This window comes from Arvicanthis niloticus, chromosome 1, assembly GCF_011762505.2.
Source record: "Arvicanthis niloticus isolate mArvNil1 chromosome 1, mArvNil1.pat.X, whole genome shotgun sequence".
Classification (NCBI taxonomy): Eukaryota; Metazoa; Chordata; class Mammalia; order Rodentia; family Muridae; genus Arvicanthis; species Arvicanthis niloticus.
The window spans coordinates 20,646,406-20,663,555 of record NC_047658.1 but is presented as its reverse complement, the minus strand read 5'-3'; the positions used below and the strand labels follow the sequence as shown (position 1 = coordinate 20,663,555).

Genomic DNA, 17,150 nt, shown 5'->3' with positions numbered 1-17,150 from the left:
CCCAGAGGACCAGGGTTTGGTTCCTAGCATTCATATCAAGTATTTCACACCTGCTTGCCACTCCAGTTCCAGGAGGTCTGATGCCCTCTGCCTTCAGAAGGCACTTGCACACATATGGTGCATCTAGACTCACATAGACATATACACATACACTAAAATGAATAAATCTTTTTCAATTTTAATTTTATTTGTATCTGTATAGGTGTTCTGTCTGCATGTATGTCTGTCCACCACTTTCATGCCTGGTGCCCACTGAGGCCAGAAGACAGCATTGGATCCTCTGGAACTGGTGTTAACAGACATGAGCCACCATGTAGGTGTTGGGAATTGATCCCAGGTCCTTTGGAAAAAGAGCCAGTGCTCTTAATCATATAGCTATATTTCCAGCCCCAAATAAATAAATCTTTAAAGAAAAAAAAAACTAAATCAGATTTATATCACTCTTTTCTTCACAAACTTTCTCCATATAGCACCAGAGGTAGTGGAAGAGAAAGGATACAAGGGAAGTGGACCTGTTTAGAAAGGTTTCTTTGTAGCAATTCCTGTCTACATTGTCAGAAAACCGGCAGTTCAGTTCACAGGTCAGCAACAGCAGCTACATCCATTCACAAATGCTTTATGGATATACCAGCAATCCAGTTCGGTAGAATCAGGTAAGCGGCAGCAGTAGCAAGACCTAGCAAGAACAGCCAGGCCTCAGTCAAATCAGCACAAGTCATCAGGAGACACCAGGGCCAACAGGAATACCAGGAGAAGATCAGCAAAAAAAGTGACAAGGACAAGCGTTGCACAGCTAGCTCTACAAGCAAGCCAAGTTCAGCCTCCATCACTGTTGAATCCCTCTTATATTCCCCACCCCCACCCCCAAACATCAGATGACCTCCACGGTCTTGCCTCAGGACCTGGGTCTGTCTCAGTTAATATCACTCTGCCAATCAGCCCAGGAAACTACAAGAAACTGTAGCACCGGAAGGTTTTTGTTTTGTGTGTGTGTGTATGTGTGTGTGTTTCTCTCTATGAAGTCCCTACAAATGCAGCTCAACTACACAATGTAAGGTGGGCCAATACTTGTGTGTTCTTAGCAAAGAATCCTTCATCACGTGTCTTTCATGTGCTTGCTTTAGCAGAACATCCTCTCTCCTGTGTCTGCTTCAGCGAAACATTCTTTCAAACTCTCCAAAGAACCCTGAAGTTTTCACCTCACCAGATACATATCCTATATATGCAATGTCACACACACACACACACACACACACACACACACACATTGTTTATTATATAGCTAAGTGTAGTATTGACAGAATTTGCCCTGTGCCTCAGAGCTGGGTCAGTTCATTCCTCTGTTGGAGAGAAGCCATCCCCCAAAATACTAACATCAGACAAGGTCGCTGAGACCATGGAAAAGTGAGACACAACAAGGCCACTTATAATTTTGTCTCCACAGAGACAAGAACAAGGAAATACCAAACAGATTCCTGTTTGCTAAGACCAGCTGCCCCTGCTGCTTTGCCAGTCGTTGCCAGTCAGGGCTTCTCGTTTTCCAAGTGTACCCATCTTGCATGCGATCTTCACTGGGAAGGTAGTCACTGAAACGTCTCTGCTTCTGATAGCACATAGTCCAGAGTAAGGCCATTCTTCCTTATAGCTTCCACCCAGTCCAAATTCCAAAATTCAAACAGTTCAAACCTTGTCTCCCTGCACTGTGCTGCTTGTCCCTCACTGTAAGGAGCAGAAAACCTAGTCTCTTTCTTTCTTTTTTAATTTAATTTTATTTTTATGAGTACACTGTAGCTTTCTTCAGACACACCAGAAGAGGTGGTTGGGAGCCACTGTGTGGTTGCTGGGAATTGAACTCAGGACTTCTGGAAGGGCAGTCAGTGCTCTTAACTGCTGAGCCATCTCTCTATCTAGCCCCCAAACCTAGTTTCTTAACTACAGCTATGTTCCAGCCTCGGGTAGGAAGGTCTTCATAAGCCAGAGTCCTAGGAGAATGCCCTATAGTACAGTGTCGTGACTTCACCCCCTGGGGATTGTCTTGAAGGCTGGCTGAAACAGCCTGCCTGGAAGCTGGGAGTAAACCTGATTTCCATACCCAGCATCCAAAACAAACATTTCTCAGACTATATCTAGAATTTCCGGTTGACTAAGTCTATATCTTTCATGTTAATTGTTTCAATTTAGCAACTCCACAATGTTTAAATATTTCAAAATATCAACTATACCAACAAATATATACAATTTCATGTCAGCAAATAAGTTCCCCCACGTTCTCTTGATTATTTATTCATTTTTATTTTATGTGTGTGAATGTTTCAGCTGCATGTATGTGCACTATAAGAGTGCCTGGTGTCTGAGGAGGGGAGAGGGGAGAGGAGGGCATCAGATCCCCTGAAGTTGGAGTTACAAGTAGTACTGAGCTGCTATGTGGGAGCCTGGGAATTGAACCTTCTTCCTGTGCAAGAGCAGCAACTGCTTTTATTTTTGGTTGTGAGCCTAGCCTTTAATGGCTGAGCCATCTCTCCAGCCCGCAACTGCTTTTAATAGCTAAACCATCTGTCCACCTGCCTGCACTTAACATTTTACAATTACATGTGTGTGTATGTGTGTTCATGTGTGGTGTGCAAGCACACGTGTGTATGTGTGTATGTATGTATGTGTGTGTGTGCGCGCGTGTATGCATGCGCGCTTGTGCATGCCCACAGGTGCCCTGCAAGCCCAGAGATGCCCTATACCCCTGGAGCCAGAGTTACAGTTGGCATAACTACTGAGCCATCTCTCTAGCCCCAGAAGTTTGCATTTCTAGCAAGTTATCATGAGTGTACTATGCCAGAGACAAAGATGGATTTTGCTAGCTATGAAGCTAGAGGAACTTCAACTCAGGGGGGTCTCACCTCATCTGCAGCAGGGATCTAGATTGCTGTTGCACAAAGACTTTCAGGAGATGTTAGGATGGAAAAGATAGCTCATTAAGTAAAAATACAAGGCATACTTAAAATATTAAGTGGCTTGGGGTTGGGGATTTAGCTCAGTGGTAGAGGCCCTGGGTTCCATCCTCAGCTCTGAAAAAGGAGGATGAGCTATAAGATTGCTTTTTAAATGTGGTAGTATACTTATTTCCTCATAGAATTCTTCTAAGGTAAGTAATATTATAAGGTGGTTTATAAGAATGTGTAGGCATGGATCAAAAGAATTAAAAGCCATTTTGCTACGTGTAGGTCAAGACAGATGTGTTTTGATCCTAAGCATAGCTTATTAGTCATTTTAATAATCTTGTTGGTGACACTTGTCAGGAAAAAAAAGTTTAATTTCTGTGCAGTTGGTTTTTATTTAGTCGTGTCAAAATTATTTTTTAAATTTATTTTTACTTTATATGTATGCGTGTTTTGCGTGCAAGTACAGTATGGAAGTAAGTAAGCTTACAACACCCAGAAGAGGGTGTGAGAACCTATTCAACTGGAGTTACACCTGGTTCTCACTCTGTGTAGCCCTGGCTGTCCTGGAACTCACTTTGTAGACCAGACTGGCAGAGAGCCGCCTGACCCTGTCTCCTGAATGCTGGGATTAAAAAAACGTGCGTTACCATCGCCCGGCAAAACTTTGATTTTGAACATCAAAAACCAGCTACACTTTTTGGCTTTGATCATTCTCCCCGCTGCCTTCAATTTTGTGCTGGAAGTCTTCCAGGAAACTCGCCTCTTGCATCTGTTTGTTCACTGGTTCTTCCTAGTTAAATTTCCCCCAACAAGTGGGCGGTATTTTCCCTCCTCTCAGGGTGTTCCAGTCCCCGGAACTCTGGGGTGCTGTCAGTCTCCGGTTTGGGGCAAAGGTAGACGCGGAACCCGACAGAGTCCAAGGACTGGAAAGGGCGGGGCGGGGCGGGGCGGGGCGGGGCGGGACGCCTAGATCTCCTGGTCTCTGGGTCCGGTCGACGATTGCCGGAGCGAGCGCTGCGTCCTGGTGCATCCTACCGGAGGTCCGCCTACTGCAAGGGGCGGGGACCGTCCTCTGCGGAAGTTTGAGCCTGTGCGGCCGCCGTACCCAGCGTGTTTTAAAGCCGGCACCGGGATTGCCGCGGAGGAACGCACCCCGGCTGACCATGGAGTTCGACTGTGAGGGCGTGAGGCGGCTGCTAGGCAAGGTGCAGGCAGGTGGCGGGCAGGACGGGACCGCGCGTCGCTCCAGCTCATTTATTCCCCCCCCCCATATCCTTTTTTCCAAGATTGTTTTGTTGTCTTGACACACCCACTCATACTGTTTCCCAGGCTGGCCTGGAAGTCACGGCAATCCTCCTGCTTTAGCCTCCCTGTGCTGAGGTCGCAAGCTGGCGGCGCCTCTCCTCCCCACCCCCCTCGAACGAGTCACTCCCTACTAGTGACTCAACTTGCTTTGAGAAATCCGGGTTATCACATTGTGGAAGCCATTCTCCACAGTGCTTCCTCCTGGAGCTTTTGTGACTGTTCACTGTGCTTTTGTTCTGTATTTCCCCCATCTAGCATTGTGGTCACATTGTAGGTGCTCACAGTGAGAAATCTACGCGGACGCGAGTGCAGGCCAGGACAGAGCTTTACCGTGGAAAGTTGGAGGGTTTCTTCCACCCTCAAGTCTCACCCCACCCCGCCCCCAGACCGCAGCTCAGCATTCCTGACTCCCGCCCAAGTGCAGACACGGGCCCCCTAACTGAGAAGTTACCCTGTTTAAGTGATCCTGGCCGTTTCAGGTTGCTCTGGAAGAGCCCAGAAAGTTGATTCTGTGCTGCTATTCTTGGACATGGGAGTGTCTCTCTTTGTTGGGACAGTTTTTACATTCGTAAGACTTTTAAGAGCTCCAAGATTGAAATCGTGTATGTAGTTGATTCAGATAGTTTAGTTTACAGGTGTAGGTTGATTGAGTTTGGTTGTGAGACTTCTCATTTAAAAACACAAAAGGAGGAGGAGAAGGAAGAGGAGGAAAAACAAAGAAAGAAAGACCGACAGAAAGAAAAGAAAAGCCTGGTGTGGTGGCACATGGCTTTCATCCGGGCTCTCAGGAGGCAGAAACAGGTTTGAGGCCAGCCTGGTCTACATAATGAGACCCTGGCTCAAAATACAAAAAAGGAAAGAAAGAAACGTCCTCTGGAAAAGTGTCAGGTGCTCTTAATCACAGAGCCATCTCTGTGTTTTGTTTTGCTTTTTTTTTTTTTTTTAAATTTTTAACGGTCTTACCAAGTTCCCAGGCTGTCTTGGAATTCTTTATTTGGACCAAGCTGGCCTCGAACTCAACCAAGATTCTCCTGCCTCTGCCTCCCACAGACTTGGAGTCAAAGGCAGTCACCAGCACAGCTGGCTTGTTGAGCAACTCTGTGATTGTTTTCCAGTGCAGCTGTGTCATCCCTCAGCCGTGCAGAGAGGTATGGGAGACTTCTGATTTCCCCGTGTCCTCTCCAGCACTTACTGCTGACTCATTTTGATTTTTTTTTTTTTTTTTTTGTATCTTGATTATGCTGCGATTTCTCCAAACTTTTTTATTCATTTCCAAGATCATTATGGCTGTTCTAAGTCTCACAAGCATTCATATCAATTGGCGTTTAATGGTAAGGTATATGTGTGCTGCAGACAGAAACCAGGCCTTCTGGATATTCTAAGTAAATGCTTTATCATTTAGATACCTCTCCAGCCCAATTTTTAGGCTTTTATCTTGTAACAGCTGAAGTTTCACTATGGGATTATGCTGAACCTTCCAGGAAATATAATGATCTCCACAGTCTTAGATCCACAAACACCGAATATTTTCCCATTTAAAACAGCTTTCCAAGCCAGGTCTTTAATCCCAGCACTTGGGAGGCAGAGGCAGGCAGATCTCTGTGAGTTCAAGGCCAGTCTAGTCTACAAAGTGAGTTCTAGGACAGCAGAGCTACACAGAGAAATCCTGTTTTGAAAAAAAAACAAACCAACCAAACCTTTCTGCTTTATTTCTTTCAACAGTGTTAGGTTTTCAGCACCCTCTTGTACTTTTCTGAACTTATTTCCAAGTAGTTTTATTCAATTTCCAGGCTGTTGACAGACTTGCCGCCTTTCAATAAATCCTCATTGTAAGTCTAGGGATCGGGTAGGATTTTTCTTTGTAGGTAGGAAAATAAGCTGAGAGAAGTTACATGATGGTGTCCACAAGGCCACAGAGAAGGCCAGGAAGAGGCAGTTCACCTGCTTGTAGCAAACTCTAGCTTGTATTTACTTCCCCTGTAAAATCCAAGATGTCAGCTGGAGGTGGACAGGAAAAGTCAAGTTGTCTCTAGTAAGGAGGCATTCAGAAAAAAAGAGCTGACAGGATGGTCAGACACCTGTCATCAAGCAGGACACCCTTGAGCTGGAACCCTGAGGTTGGAAGGAAAGAGCCAACTCCCGCGAGTGTCCTCTGCCCTCCACATGTGCACTAACACGTATATACCTGCATTAAATAAGTAAATTAAAGTGTAATTAAAGACAAGTGGATCTTGAATGCTGATGAGTGGCTTGTCCTGTGCTGTCCCATAGGCTTTTGGGGGTATCTGGAGGCATTTAGATTTAACTGATCAAGGCCCAGGTTTGGGGGTTAAGCTTGGAGTTTAATACTTTGCTTGGCATCCGACCTAGCAAATTGTCTGGATTCTCTAGGTTTCATTTGACTTTATAAAATGGGGCAATTGTCAACTCTCCGTGCTCCTCGGCACCATGGTTTCAATGACGAAATCAGAAATACTTGATGATGCATGCCTGTGCTCCTAGCGTCTAGGAGATGGAGCCCGGCAGGGAAGATGGCCAGCTTGAGGGCCGCCTGAACTGTAAAAAGTGAGACCCTGCTGAGTCAAATACTGGTGACACCTGTAGTGGTAACGCGCTTGGTCCTGCCCTGTGGCCTGGCACGCAGCAGATACTGAGTCTTGTCCACAGCTCTGTTTTCATTGCTTGCTGCTCATTGCTCTCATTTCAGTACAAGTTCAGGGATCTGACTGTAGAAGAGCTGAAGACTGTGAACGTGTCTTTCCCGCACTTCAAATACTCCATGGACACCTATGGTATGAGAGCATCCTCCAGCCCTCCCCGAATTATTTGGATTATTAATTATTTGACCTAAAGAGCTTCCAAATTATTTTCCTTGTTTTAATCTCAGAACTTGCTATGTAGCTAGGGATAGCCTTGAACTTCTGATCCTCATCCTCCATCTCCTGAGTGTTGGGGTTACAGGCAGGCACTGCCGAGCCCCCCCCCCCCCCCCCCCCCCCCCCCGCTTTCTTTGGTGATCGAGGTGGAAGCCAGGGCTTTATATACACTAGCCAAGCACTCTTCCAATCAAGCTCCACCGTTCTGTGGTTTTGAGACAGGATTGGTTTGTACCGCTTTTCTGGTCTGGTTATCACTATATAACATAATATATAATGACTTGAACTCATGACAGTCCTGCCTGCGCCTCTCAGGTGCTGGGCTTACAAGTGTATGACATTATGCCTGGCAAGCTACATGTCTCTTAAGAAAGGAAGGTGGCCATCAGATTTGGACTTTAGTGTCAAAGTTTTGTGTTCTTACACTTACTTTTTAAAAAATGTATCTATTTACTTTGACGTTTCTGTGTGTGCAGAGTTTTCACATGCTTTGATTGCTAGTCTCTATTTCTGACTGACATTTTGGAACTTTGTCTTCTAGTTTTCAAAGATACTTCCCAAAAAGACCTGCTGAATTTCACTGGTACGATCCCTGTGATGTATCAGGGTAAGTACAGAAGCCAAGGGAACATGGGACTTCTCTACAGGAGCAGCTCGATAGGAGCTCAGTTCCTTGGTGCACCACTCTGAAAGTGTTTTTACATAGACCTGAGGCCTGCTCAGGACCTAACTAGATCTGCCATGATCCTGGAGACAAGGAGAGCCTAGATCAATTTTAATCCCATTTAACAAGTTGTCAAATAGTGCCTGCCAGGCTGCTGGGTTGCAAGAACAGAAGAGAATGTGAGAGACAGAGACATGCTCTGGGGACAGAGCCTTGCTCTCAGTAACAGAGGGCCAGGGTCCTGTGTGTTCCTATTGATGTCTGTGCTTGTGCTTGTCCCCTCTTCTCTGTGATGTGACACTCTACCTGTTCTGTAAGTAAGACTGAATCTCAGCTTGGTCACATGATGGAGCAAACACAGCCAGGGTCGCAGTGCGTTACTAGACATTTTAGAGTTGGGTGACAGGTTGAGATAGTGAGGATTTATTCGAAAGGAAAGAAAAAAATTATAATAATTAACTAATTCTTAACTGTTTCCTACTTACTGTTCAGCGACGTAACCTTTGGTATAATAGAAGATTGGTTAAGTGGTATCATTTGAAAAACACCAGCAAAACTCTGTTTTCAAAAGACTTCTCTGAAGTAGTGCCCACAAGTCCACCATTAAACATTTGTTCCTGCTGTGTGTGAAGGAGTACATTTGTAATCCTGGACTCAGGATGCTGAGGCAGGAGAATTGAAGAACAACCATAAGTCTCTCTGTCTCAAAGGAAACAAAATGTCATTCATTTACAGTGCAGCTCTTCCCAGAAAGAGTAACCCCTGGAGTGGCTAATATAGAATGACTGACACTAACTAGCAATTCTCGGAGTGTGGCTCACAAGTTAGTTTACTTGCCACTGACTGGAAGGCACAGCAATAAATGAACTCAATAGGCACTTGAAAGAGTTGATGCACAGAGAAGAGGGCTTTCAGAGATCAAATCTCTTAGAAAGGGTTCAGCGTGGAACAGTAGGATTTTGAAAGACTTCTTCAAGTACCAGGCATTTCTGTACATTAATTTCTAAACCAAGGTGAGCCTCCCTAATTCCTGTCTCTCCACCAGTAGTGACATTTCATAAGAAGTGTTCTCAGATTTGTTTTCTGCCTGTGATTAAAGATGAAAGCCTTGGTTTCCAGGCAGAACTCATCTGTCTTCGCATTGCTTCTGTCCTGCCAGGATGTCTGCCTGTTTTCTCTCTGTCAGAACTTCACTTACAAGGATGAGTTGTTACTTTGTACTTTGCTTGGGTAGATCTTGAAGAAACAGAGGGAATGAGGCAAGAGAAGAGGGGGCAGGAAGCTGAGTCCGCTGGTTCATTTTGAGGCAAGAGAATAATTCTTATTACTTTGCTGATTTCAATTTTATCATTTTAATAATCACTGCTTAGTATTTTTCAGGCTAGACGAGACTAGACTAAAGACAATGAAGATGGCTTCAACACTTTCTGGAATGCTAGTGAAATACATTGTGGTATTAGCCGTTCTGAAAATGAGATATTCTCTTCTTACCCAGACAGGGGAGTGTCCTGATCCTGAAGAGTGGTGTTTCTTATGGAGACATTGACTGTTTTATCAGAACACCACCGGGTGCTAGCAGAGCCTCCGTTTCAGTGCCTCATCTGCACATGAAGTAGCACGTAGCTTCTAAACACCGGTTATTCAATGAAAGATGTAACATGTATTGCCAGGAGCCATCTAAGAAAAAGATATTAATGACAAGAATGTTTTCTAAATGTAATTTTAACAGCCTTGACTAAAGAGGCAAAACCATCATAGGTTTACAGTCCATGGTGGAACCATCTCAGAAAGATACTAGTTTTTAGCTTCTCCTCCATGGTGCTCAGCAATATAAATACTGAATTATTATCTTCTGTCTGTTTTCCCAGTCTACTGCCAACTGAGGGGGAAGAAGATGAGTCATTTGACAGTTCTGACAAATGCCTAATGCCTAAAAATGCAGCTTGTATTTTGTACCTGATTAAGTAAACAAATGGCACTGTCACATGACTCTTCTAAAAAAAATAAATAATCACTGCTTAGTAGCATTTCAGTTTCTGGGTGTGTAGTACCCATCATGAAGCTGGGATTCAACCCCTAAACATGCAAGCTCTGTGCCACTAGTGTTCTACACCACACCCAGCCTTATCAGTACTGTGCAGTCCACTGATACTCTGCCTTTCGAACAGGTATGTAGTTAGGACATTGACCCTTGTGCCGTCAAGTCTTCCTTGAAGTAGTCATGCTGGTTGCAGTACTCTGTCCACCCCAGTCCTGGAAATCAAACCCAGGGCTCCACCCATAACTTCCAGTTTGAAACCCCTGCTCCTGCCTTGTCATCCATCATTGAGCAGTTACTACCTTCTGGAGGAATGTGATGGTGTATCTTTGTACTTGGTCACTTTACAGTCTGTGGTCACATAATTTTCTGTGGGCCAACAGGTAGGGTTATGCCCAGACCCACAGTGTAAATATTTAGGTAAAAGCTACACAGTGGATGTTCTAAGAAAGGCTGATATAAAACTGGTAGATTGCCAGGTTTTAACATGTCTACATGTGCTAGTTGCATCCTGCTTGTACATTAACATGGCAGCTTTAAAGAAATGTTGTCTGGTCCCTGTTGGTTTGTATTGGTTTCATGAGTGAAATGGCCAAAGCACTTTACATGTTTATAAAATGTGTAGTCGCTGCTGAGTGTTGTGCTTGGTGGGGAGGAAGCAAGATGAGAACAGTAGCTTTCAGTAAAAAGATGATTTCCATAGAGAGGAAAAAATTACAATGAAGAAGAGAACCATTTGTTCATATCTGACCTGTTTCCAAGTAGGTTTAAAAGTACATTACAACTCATAGTTTTTGCCATGTTGTGTATATACATGGGTTTCATCCCAACAGTGTATGGAATTAGAACAAATATTACTTTCAGTTTATAGAGGAAAGGATTAGACAGAAAGAAGTTAAGTAACTTGGGTAAAGTCATATAGCTAATAATGTGTAGAAGTGGGTATCTGGTCCTGAGCAGAGTATTTTTAGTTCAGTGTAAGTCATAGCGCTAGACCGTGGTATAGGAGTAAGTGTTAAGGATAAAACAGTTAAGGTGTTTCTTTAGATGTCTAGACAGTTCAGTTTTCACTTATGTTGGATTTAGCTTTGGGCTTCATGGCAACCAAGGCGTGACCTACATGACTAAAATCAGAAGAGCCTGCGGTCAGGTTCCTTCCCATTCCTCCCGTCCTCTCAAGTGATTTATTTTGTTGAGGGTTAATGATCTAAAACACAGCCTCAGACAAGCTACCTGCCCGACTGGAAAGCCAAGTGGCAATGAGGCCGCATTCAGGCAGACAGGAACCAGACATCTGCCAAGGACAGCAAGTGACAAACAGCCACTGGCATTACTTGACTACAAAGAACAAGTTTACATATGAAAACTTCTACCCCAAAAGGTCCCTTTTCAAGCCCTCTGCACCTGAGAGCAGCCTTCATTCCCATAGAGAGACAGCTGCCCTTTTTCATGGTTCTTGTTGAGGTGGGCCTGATCAATGCCAACCTAACATAATTGCAGTGCTTGGGACTGACTAAACCCGGGGCCTTGCAGGCAAATGATCTGCTCAGCTAGACCCATTGACTCATCTTTGACCTGTCATAAGCCTGCTGAAAAGAATATTGAGCACTTCCAAAGGATGGTACTTCTAAAAGATTAGTGGACCATTTATGTGTGTATATGGCAAGAGAGGGGCATTCTCAGACTGCCTTACCGTACTCTCACTTTGGTGGGGGGGGGAGACTAAAGGGGGAGGGTTGTTCAAAATGCAGAGCGTTTGGGCCCTATCCCACTCTAACTAGGTTCCAGGAATCTGCATAGTTTTCTGTTTATTTAAGTCATTCTGACATACACTAAAATTTAAGTATCACTAAGAATACCCTCCCATCTAAGCTCAGTGTTTGTCCATTATTTATATGACAGACTATTTAGCAGCTAGTATATTAGGTACAGTACCTGGTGTTGGGGATGTAGAGAAAGAATGAGAGAGAATGCACACTAGAAATGTATACTGGAGTAGAAAAGCAAGCTGGGTAAGTAAATAATTTCACTGTAAAATAAGTTTGAAAGTGGAGAAGCTACAGTATCTCTGCTTGGGATGTGTAAAGTAAAAAGATATTGTGTCCCACACTAGTGGTAAGGTGACTGTTGTCTTAGTTTTGTTTTAACTTTATTTACTTAATGTGTAAGTGTTCAGCTACATATACATCAGCCTGCCTGAAGAGGCCATCAGATCCCCTTAAAGATGGTTGTGAGCCACCATGTGGTTGCTGGGAATTGAACTCATGACCTCGGGAAGAGCAGCCAGTGCTCTTGACTGCTGAGCCATCTCACCAGCCTGACTGTTGTCTTATTTTCACAGCTGTGCTGGTGCTGTGGTAAGAACCTCTTCCCAATGCAGAGAAAATGAAAAGCAGGATGGTTCACATCTATCCTTACACACAGACTCAGCTACCCCTTTTCTTCCTTTTATTCAGTACATTTATTTTATTTTGAGACAGGGTCTTGATGTTGTCTAGACTGCCTTCAGACTCACAGTCCTTCCACCTCAGCATCCTTAGGTAGAATGATAAGCTTTTTCCTCTGTGCCTAGCTGTCTGTTTCTCAAATGCCATCCCCCTGCATGGTGCATACAGTGCATATGTGTCATGATCATTTATCTCGTCTTAAATAGGTAAGACATACAACATACCCATTCGCTTCTGGATTTTGGATTCCCACCCTTTTGCTCCACCCATTTGCTTCTTGAAGCCAACTGCAAACATGGAAATCTCAGTTGGAAAACATGTGGATGCCAAAGGCAGAATATACTTGCCCTATCTCCAAAATTGGAGCCATGTAAGTTCAACTTGTATTTCTTTGAGTTTTGTTTTTCTGAATATTTGTCTTTGTCTTGATCTCCCTTTCTCCCTCCCCTTCCCTTCCTCACCCCTTGCACACGCACATGCGAGTGCACACACTTCCTTATCATTTGGTTGTTGAGTCAGAGTCTTACCATGTAGGCCTTTTGTGTCCTGGAACTTCTTGTGTAGACCACAAACTCACAGAGATCTGTTGCTTCTGCCTCCCCAGTACTTGGGTTAAAGGCGAGCACCACCATGCCTCGATGAGCTAGCTTTCAGTGACATTCTTCATGTGATCTTTAGAAATAGTTTGCAATTGAGCTTTCTTGAGTCTTTGACGTTCCAGAACCCTGATAACGTCAGCCTGCACAGCTGCCTTCTCCAGGTTTGGGAGTCAGCTGCTGTTGTTCCTTGTTTTATTATCATTTAGCACTTGAAGGGTTACACAAAAAGCTATTAGCAAAGTACTGGAACTCCATTTCCTAGTTCCTGTCTATTAATGATTCTCATGCTATATATAGACACCTTTTAACTTTGTCTAAATTGATCGTACTCTATTCAGTCTATAATGTGCTTTGTGTAACTGATTGTAGTGTGTGTGTATGTGTGTGTGTGTGTGTGTGTGTGTGTGTGTGTGTGTGTATAGAGGCGGTATAATCTAGGACCCGAATCATGGTAGGCAGGCATTCTATTGCTGAGTTTTGTCTCTGTCAGCCTTGGCTTGCCCTGTAGCTCAAGCAGGCCTTGAACTGGGACCTCCTGCCTTACTCTGAAACAGCTGAGGTTCTAGTTCTGTACTCCAGGCCTTGCTAAGGTTTTTTTTTTTTTTCAGTGCAAAGGATTGAACCTTGGGCCTTGCTCATACCAGACAGGTACTGTACTGCTCAGTACTCAGCCTAGCATTCAGTTACTTTAAATTTTTTTTGTCTTCTATTTATTTATTGTGTATGTTTGTGTGTGCACATATGTGACATAGCACGTGTGCAGAAGTCAGAGAACAACTTGTGGAAGTTGGTTCTCTCCATCACGTGAGTTTCAGGGACCAAATTCAGGTGGTCAAGCCTGGCAGCAAGTACCCTTACCTGCTGAGCCATTCTTCCAGACCTTTCTTTGTTTTGTAAGGAAGTACACAATAAAAGTTTTAGGGACTGTCCTATCTACAGTTTATTTTTACGTTCTTTAGAAAACAGACATAAGGATAGAATGTTGGCATTCTATTTTTTGTAGCTTCTCTATTGAAGTGACTTCAAAAATAAAAAGTCTCATCCCTATATATTCTGTTACAAAGGGTGTTTATCCTATTTTTCTACATTTGGCAGATGTTAGTTTAGCATCTCTCTCCTTGTATTGTGTAGATCTGTGGAATGTTTTCATGAGATCTCCAGGGAAGCCACTTACTGTGTGATACAATTTGTTTGTACTCTTCAGTTAAGAATATTAAGAGTTAAAGACATTTTGTATGATGGTTTAGAAAAATGAGAAAATAACTGAATATACTTCACCTTTGACAACCTGGGTTTGAAGAAAAGATTATGTCACAAATGTGTAAAATAAAAAGACAGTAGATTTAATTATTACTACCATAAAGTCTACATAAATCTGTTATTAAAAGTTAAAATCTATCAAATGTAAAGAGCCAAGTGTGGTTAACATTTGGAATTCTAGTAGCAAGGATGAGGTCCCCTAATTAAAGGTTTGAGCCAGCCTGAGCTACACACAGCAAGTTCTTATTCTGGGCTACAAAGCAAAAGACCTTAGAAACAAACAGTAGACTCAGAATTTCCCCAAATAAAGCCCTAAACAATAAAAAGCTTGCACATGTACTTCTACACACAAGTGTGCTCTGGGGCCTTTACACGTAACAACAGTGTGGTAAACACACAGTGATCTAAAGCAGTACTAAGTGGTCTGTGCCATGTGGAGCGTTATTGTACTGACGGGGCTTCCTTCTGTTTGCATGAAATGAAATCTCATGATTGGTTATTCCTGTAACGCTCCGTATAAAAAAGTGACATCAAATGGCTGCCATGCATTTTTCACTGTACAGAGATGCAGCATACAAAATGTGTGTTGTCCTTACAAAACGTGCTGTCCTTACATACAAAACATGTGCTGTTTTTACATACAAAGCATGTGCTGTTTTTACATACAAAACATGTGCTGTCCTTACACACAAAAAAATGTGCTGTCCTTACATACAAAACAGATGCTATCCTTACATACAGAACATGTGCTGTCCTTACACACAAAAAACTGAAATGTGCTATCTTTACATACAGAACATGCTGTTCTTCCATTCCAAACATGTGCTGTGTTTATTATTAGTAAGGGCTGCAGTGCAGCTCAGTGTAAAGAACTTGCCTCGCATGCACACCGCTGTGGATTTGGTTCCCAGCATGGATTCCAGTGGGAGAGTGAAGATGAGGAAGTTTGGGGGCGGCTGTGTGTGTCAGTTTTCAACTGTGCATTGTTCAAGGGTCACCTTGACTAACTGACAATGTAAAACAAGTGTTCTGTAGAAAATACAGTTAGGTAACTTTTCCCTCTGCATGCATTCTCTAGCCCAAATCTGCCATAGTTGGATTAATTAAAGAAATGATCGCCAAGTTTCAAGAGGAACTTCCTCTCTATTCTCTACCATCGTCCAATGAAGCGCAACAGGTGGACTTGCTGGCCTATATCGCACAAATCACTGAAGGTGTGTATTGTCACTGAGGTCACCGAGGAATTAAGAACTTAGAATTTCTTTCTAATATTCTGCATTCTTTGCTACTTATGAGCTTATGAATAAGTAATATATATATATATATATCCTGTTTAGTATTCATCTACATCAGTTATAAGGTATTTCTATATAGTTCCAGTTAAAGTTTGTTAAAATGTAAAAAAAATGTGGGCTGGAGAGATGGCTCATCGGTTAAGAGCACTGACTACCAGAGATCCTGAGTTCAATTCCCAGCAACCACATGGTGACTCAAAACCATCTGTAATGGGATCCAATGCCCTCTTCTGGTGTGTCTGAAGACAATGACAGTGTACTCATATACATAAAATAAATAAATCTTTTTAAAAGATGTAAAACTCTTATATAATCAGATAAAATAGTTCTTGATTTGTTCAGAGCCCCATATAAATTAATTAACATGTAACTTTATCATTACATACTTCTGTAGGGTTTTTTTGGCTTATTCAGTATATGGGACCAGAGGTGTATAAGTCTTATTGGGGGGTTTCTCTTATTGGGGATAGAGTCAGTTATTCATGTCTAGAACATTTCAGCAGGATTTTTGTGAATATTGAAGTCAGAGGTCAGTATTGTGTGTCTTCCTCAACTTTTACTAGCATATAACAATTGTGCATAACAGTGGGTTTCAGGATGACATCTTCATATCTGTACACAATGTATTACTATCATGTTCACCCTGCACTCTTCTCTTCAGCCCCTCCCACCCTCAATTTATCCCTTCCCTCTTCTTAGCTTCCTTCTACTTTTACATCTTCGCTCCTCTTCTCCAGTGAGTTTCATTAGGGTTGTTTATAGGGCAAAGGTGAGGATTTGTTTACAGAGGCACAGGTACCTTACTAGGCTAACACAACTAAAGAAAACATCTACCTCTCTTGTAAGCTATTGACTATGTATGGATTCTTTTTTTATATAGCTTTAAGAAAGTATTCTTTTATTCTGTGTGTATGGGTGTTTGCTTGCATGTATGCCAGTGCCTGTTGCCTGTAATGGCCGGAAGAAGGTGTTGGATTTCTGGAACTGAAGTAACAGGTGGTTGTGAGCTGCCATATGGGTGCTGGGGATTAAACCCAGATGCTCTTAACTACTGAGTTATCTCTTTAGCTCCTTAAATAAAAAATGGTTTTTGTTAGTTTGTTTTTTATGGTTTATTTTTTTATGTGCACTTGATGTTTTGCCTGCATGGATGTCTATGTGAGGAACTAGAGTTACAGACAGGTGTGAGCTGCTATGTGGTTGCTGGGAATTGAACCTGGTCTTCTGGAAGAAAGCCAGTGCTCTTAACCTCTGAGCCATCTCTCAAGCCTCAAATGAAAAGCTTTAAATGTTTATAATACTGTCCTTTAAAGGGAGAGCCTTGATGTAAAACAACATTCAATATAACACTCCTGTTTTTCTTAGGGGAGGGTGCAATGTATTAGTTTGAGACAGGATCTCAGGTAACTCTGGCTGGCCTCAAAAACTACGGAGATGAAGAGCACCTTGAACTCCTGATCTTTCTGCCTTCACCTCCCTGTTGTGGGGATTACAGATGTACCCAGAAATGTCCAGCTACCTCCTCTGCACCTCCCACCCCTAAGAGTGGGTGTCACTATGAAACCTAGGCTCTGCCTCAATCTCCTGATGGCTGGGCTTAGAGGCGCAAACTGCCATGCTTGGTTTCAGGCTCCTGCCCTTGCCTTCATTAGTACAACAAATAAAAATAGAATTGCTGGTCAGTCAGTGGAGGCACACACCTTTAATCTAGCGCTTGGAAGGGACACAGAGGC

General features: G+C 43.1%; 1 protein-coding gene across 7 annotated transcripts in view; it reads left to right on the top strand.

Annotated features, from left to right (window-relative positions):
* The first annotated feature begins 3,898 nt into the window (after nucleotides 1-3,898).
* Nucleotides 3,899-17,150, top strand: part of Uevld (UEV and lactate/malate dehyrogenase domains) — a 32,397-nt gene continuing 19,145 nt past the window's right edge. For all 7 annotated transcript variants that reach the window (XR_013110630.1, XR_013110629.1, XR_013110619.1 and 4 more), the window contains exons 1-5: nucleotides 3,899-4,138; nucleotides 6,946-7,030; nucleotides 7,656-7,721; nucleotides 12,470-12,633; nucleotides 15,201-15,336. Coding sequence is in view for 4 of the 7 variants with exons in the window: in XM_034509830.2 (XP_034365721.1) it covers nucleotides 4,097-4,138; nucleotides 6,946-7,030; nucleotides 7,656-7,721; nucleotides 12,470-12,633; nucleotides 15,201-15,336 (493 nt within the window). In the remaining 3 variants the exon portion in view is untranslated. The remainder of the gene's footprint in view (nucleotides 4,139-6,945; nucleotides 7,031-7,655; nucleotides 7,722-12,469; nucleotides 12,634-15,200; nucleotides 15,337-17,150) is intronic.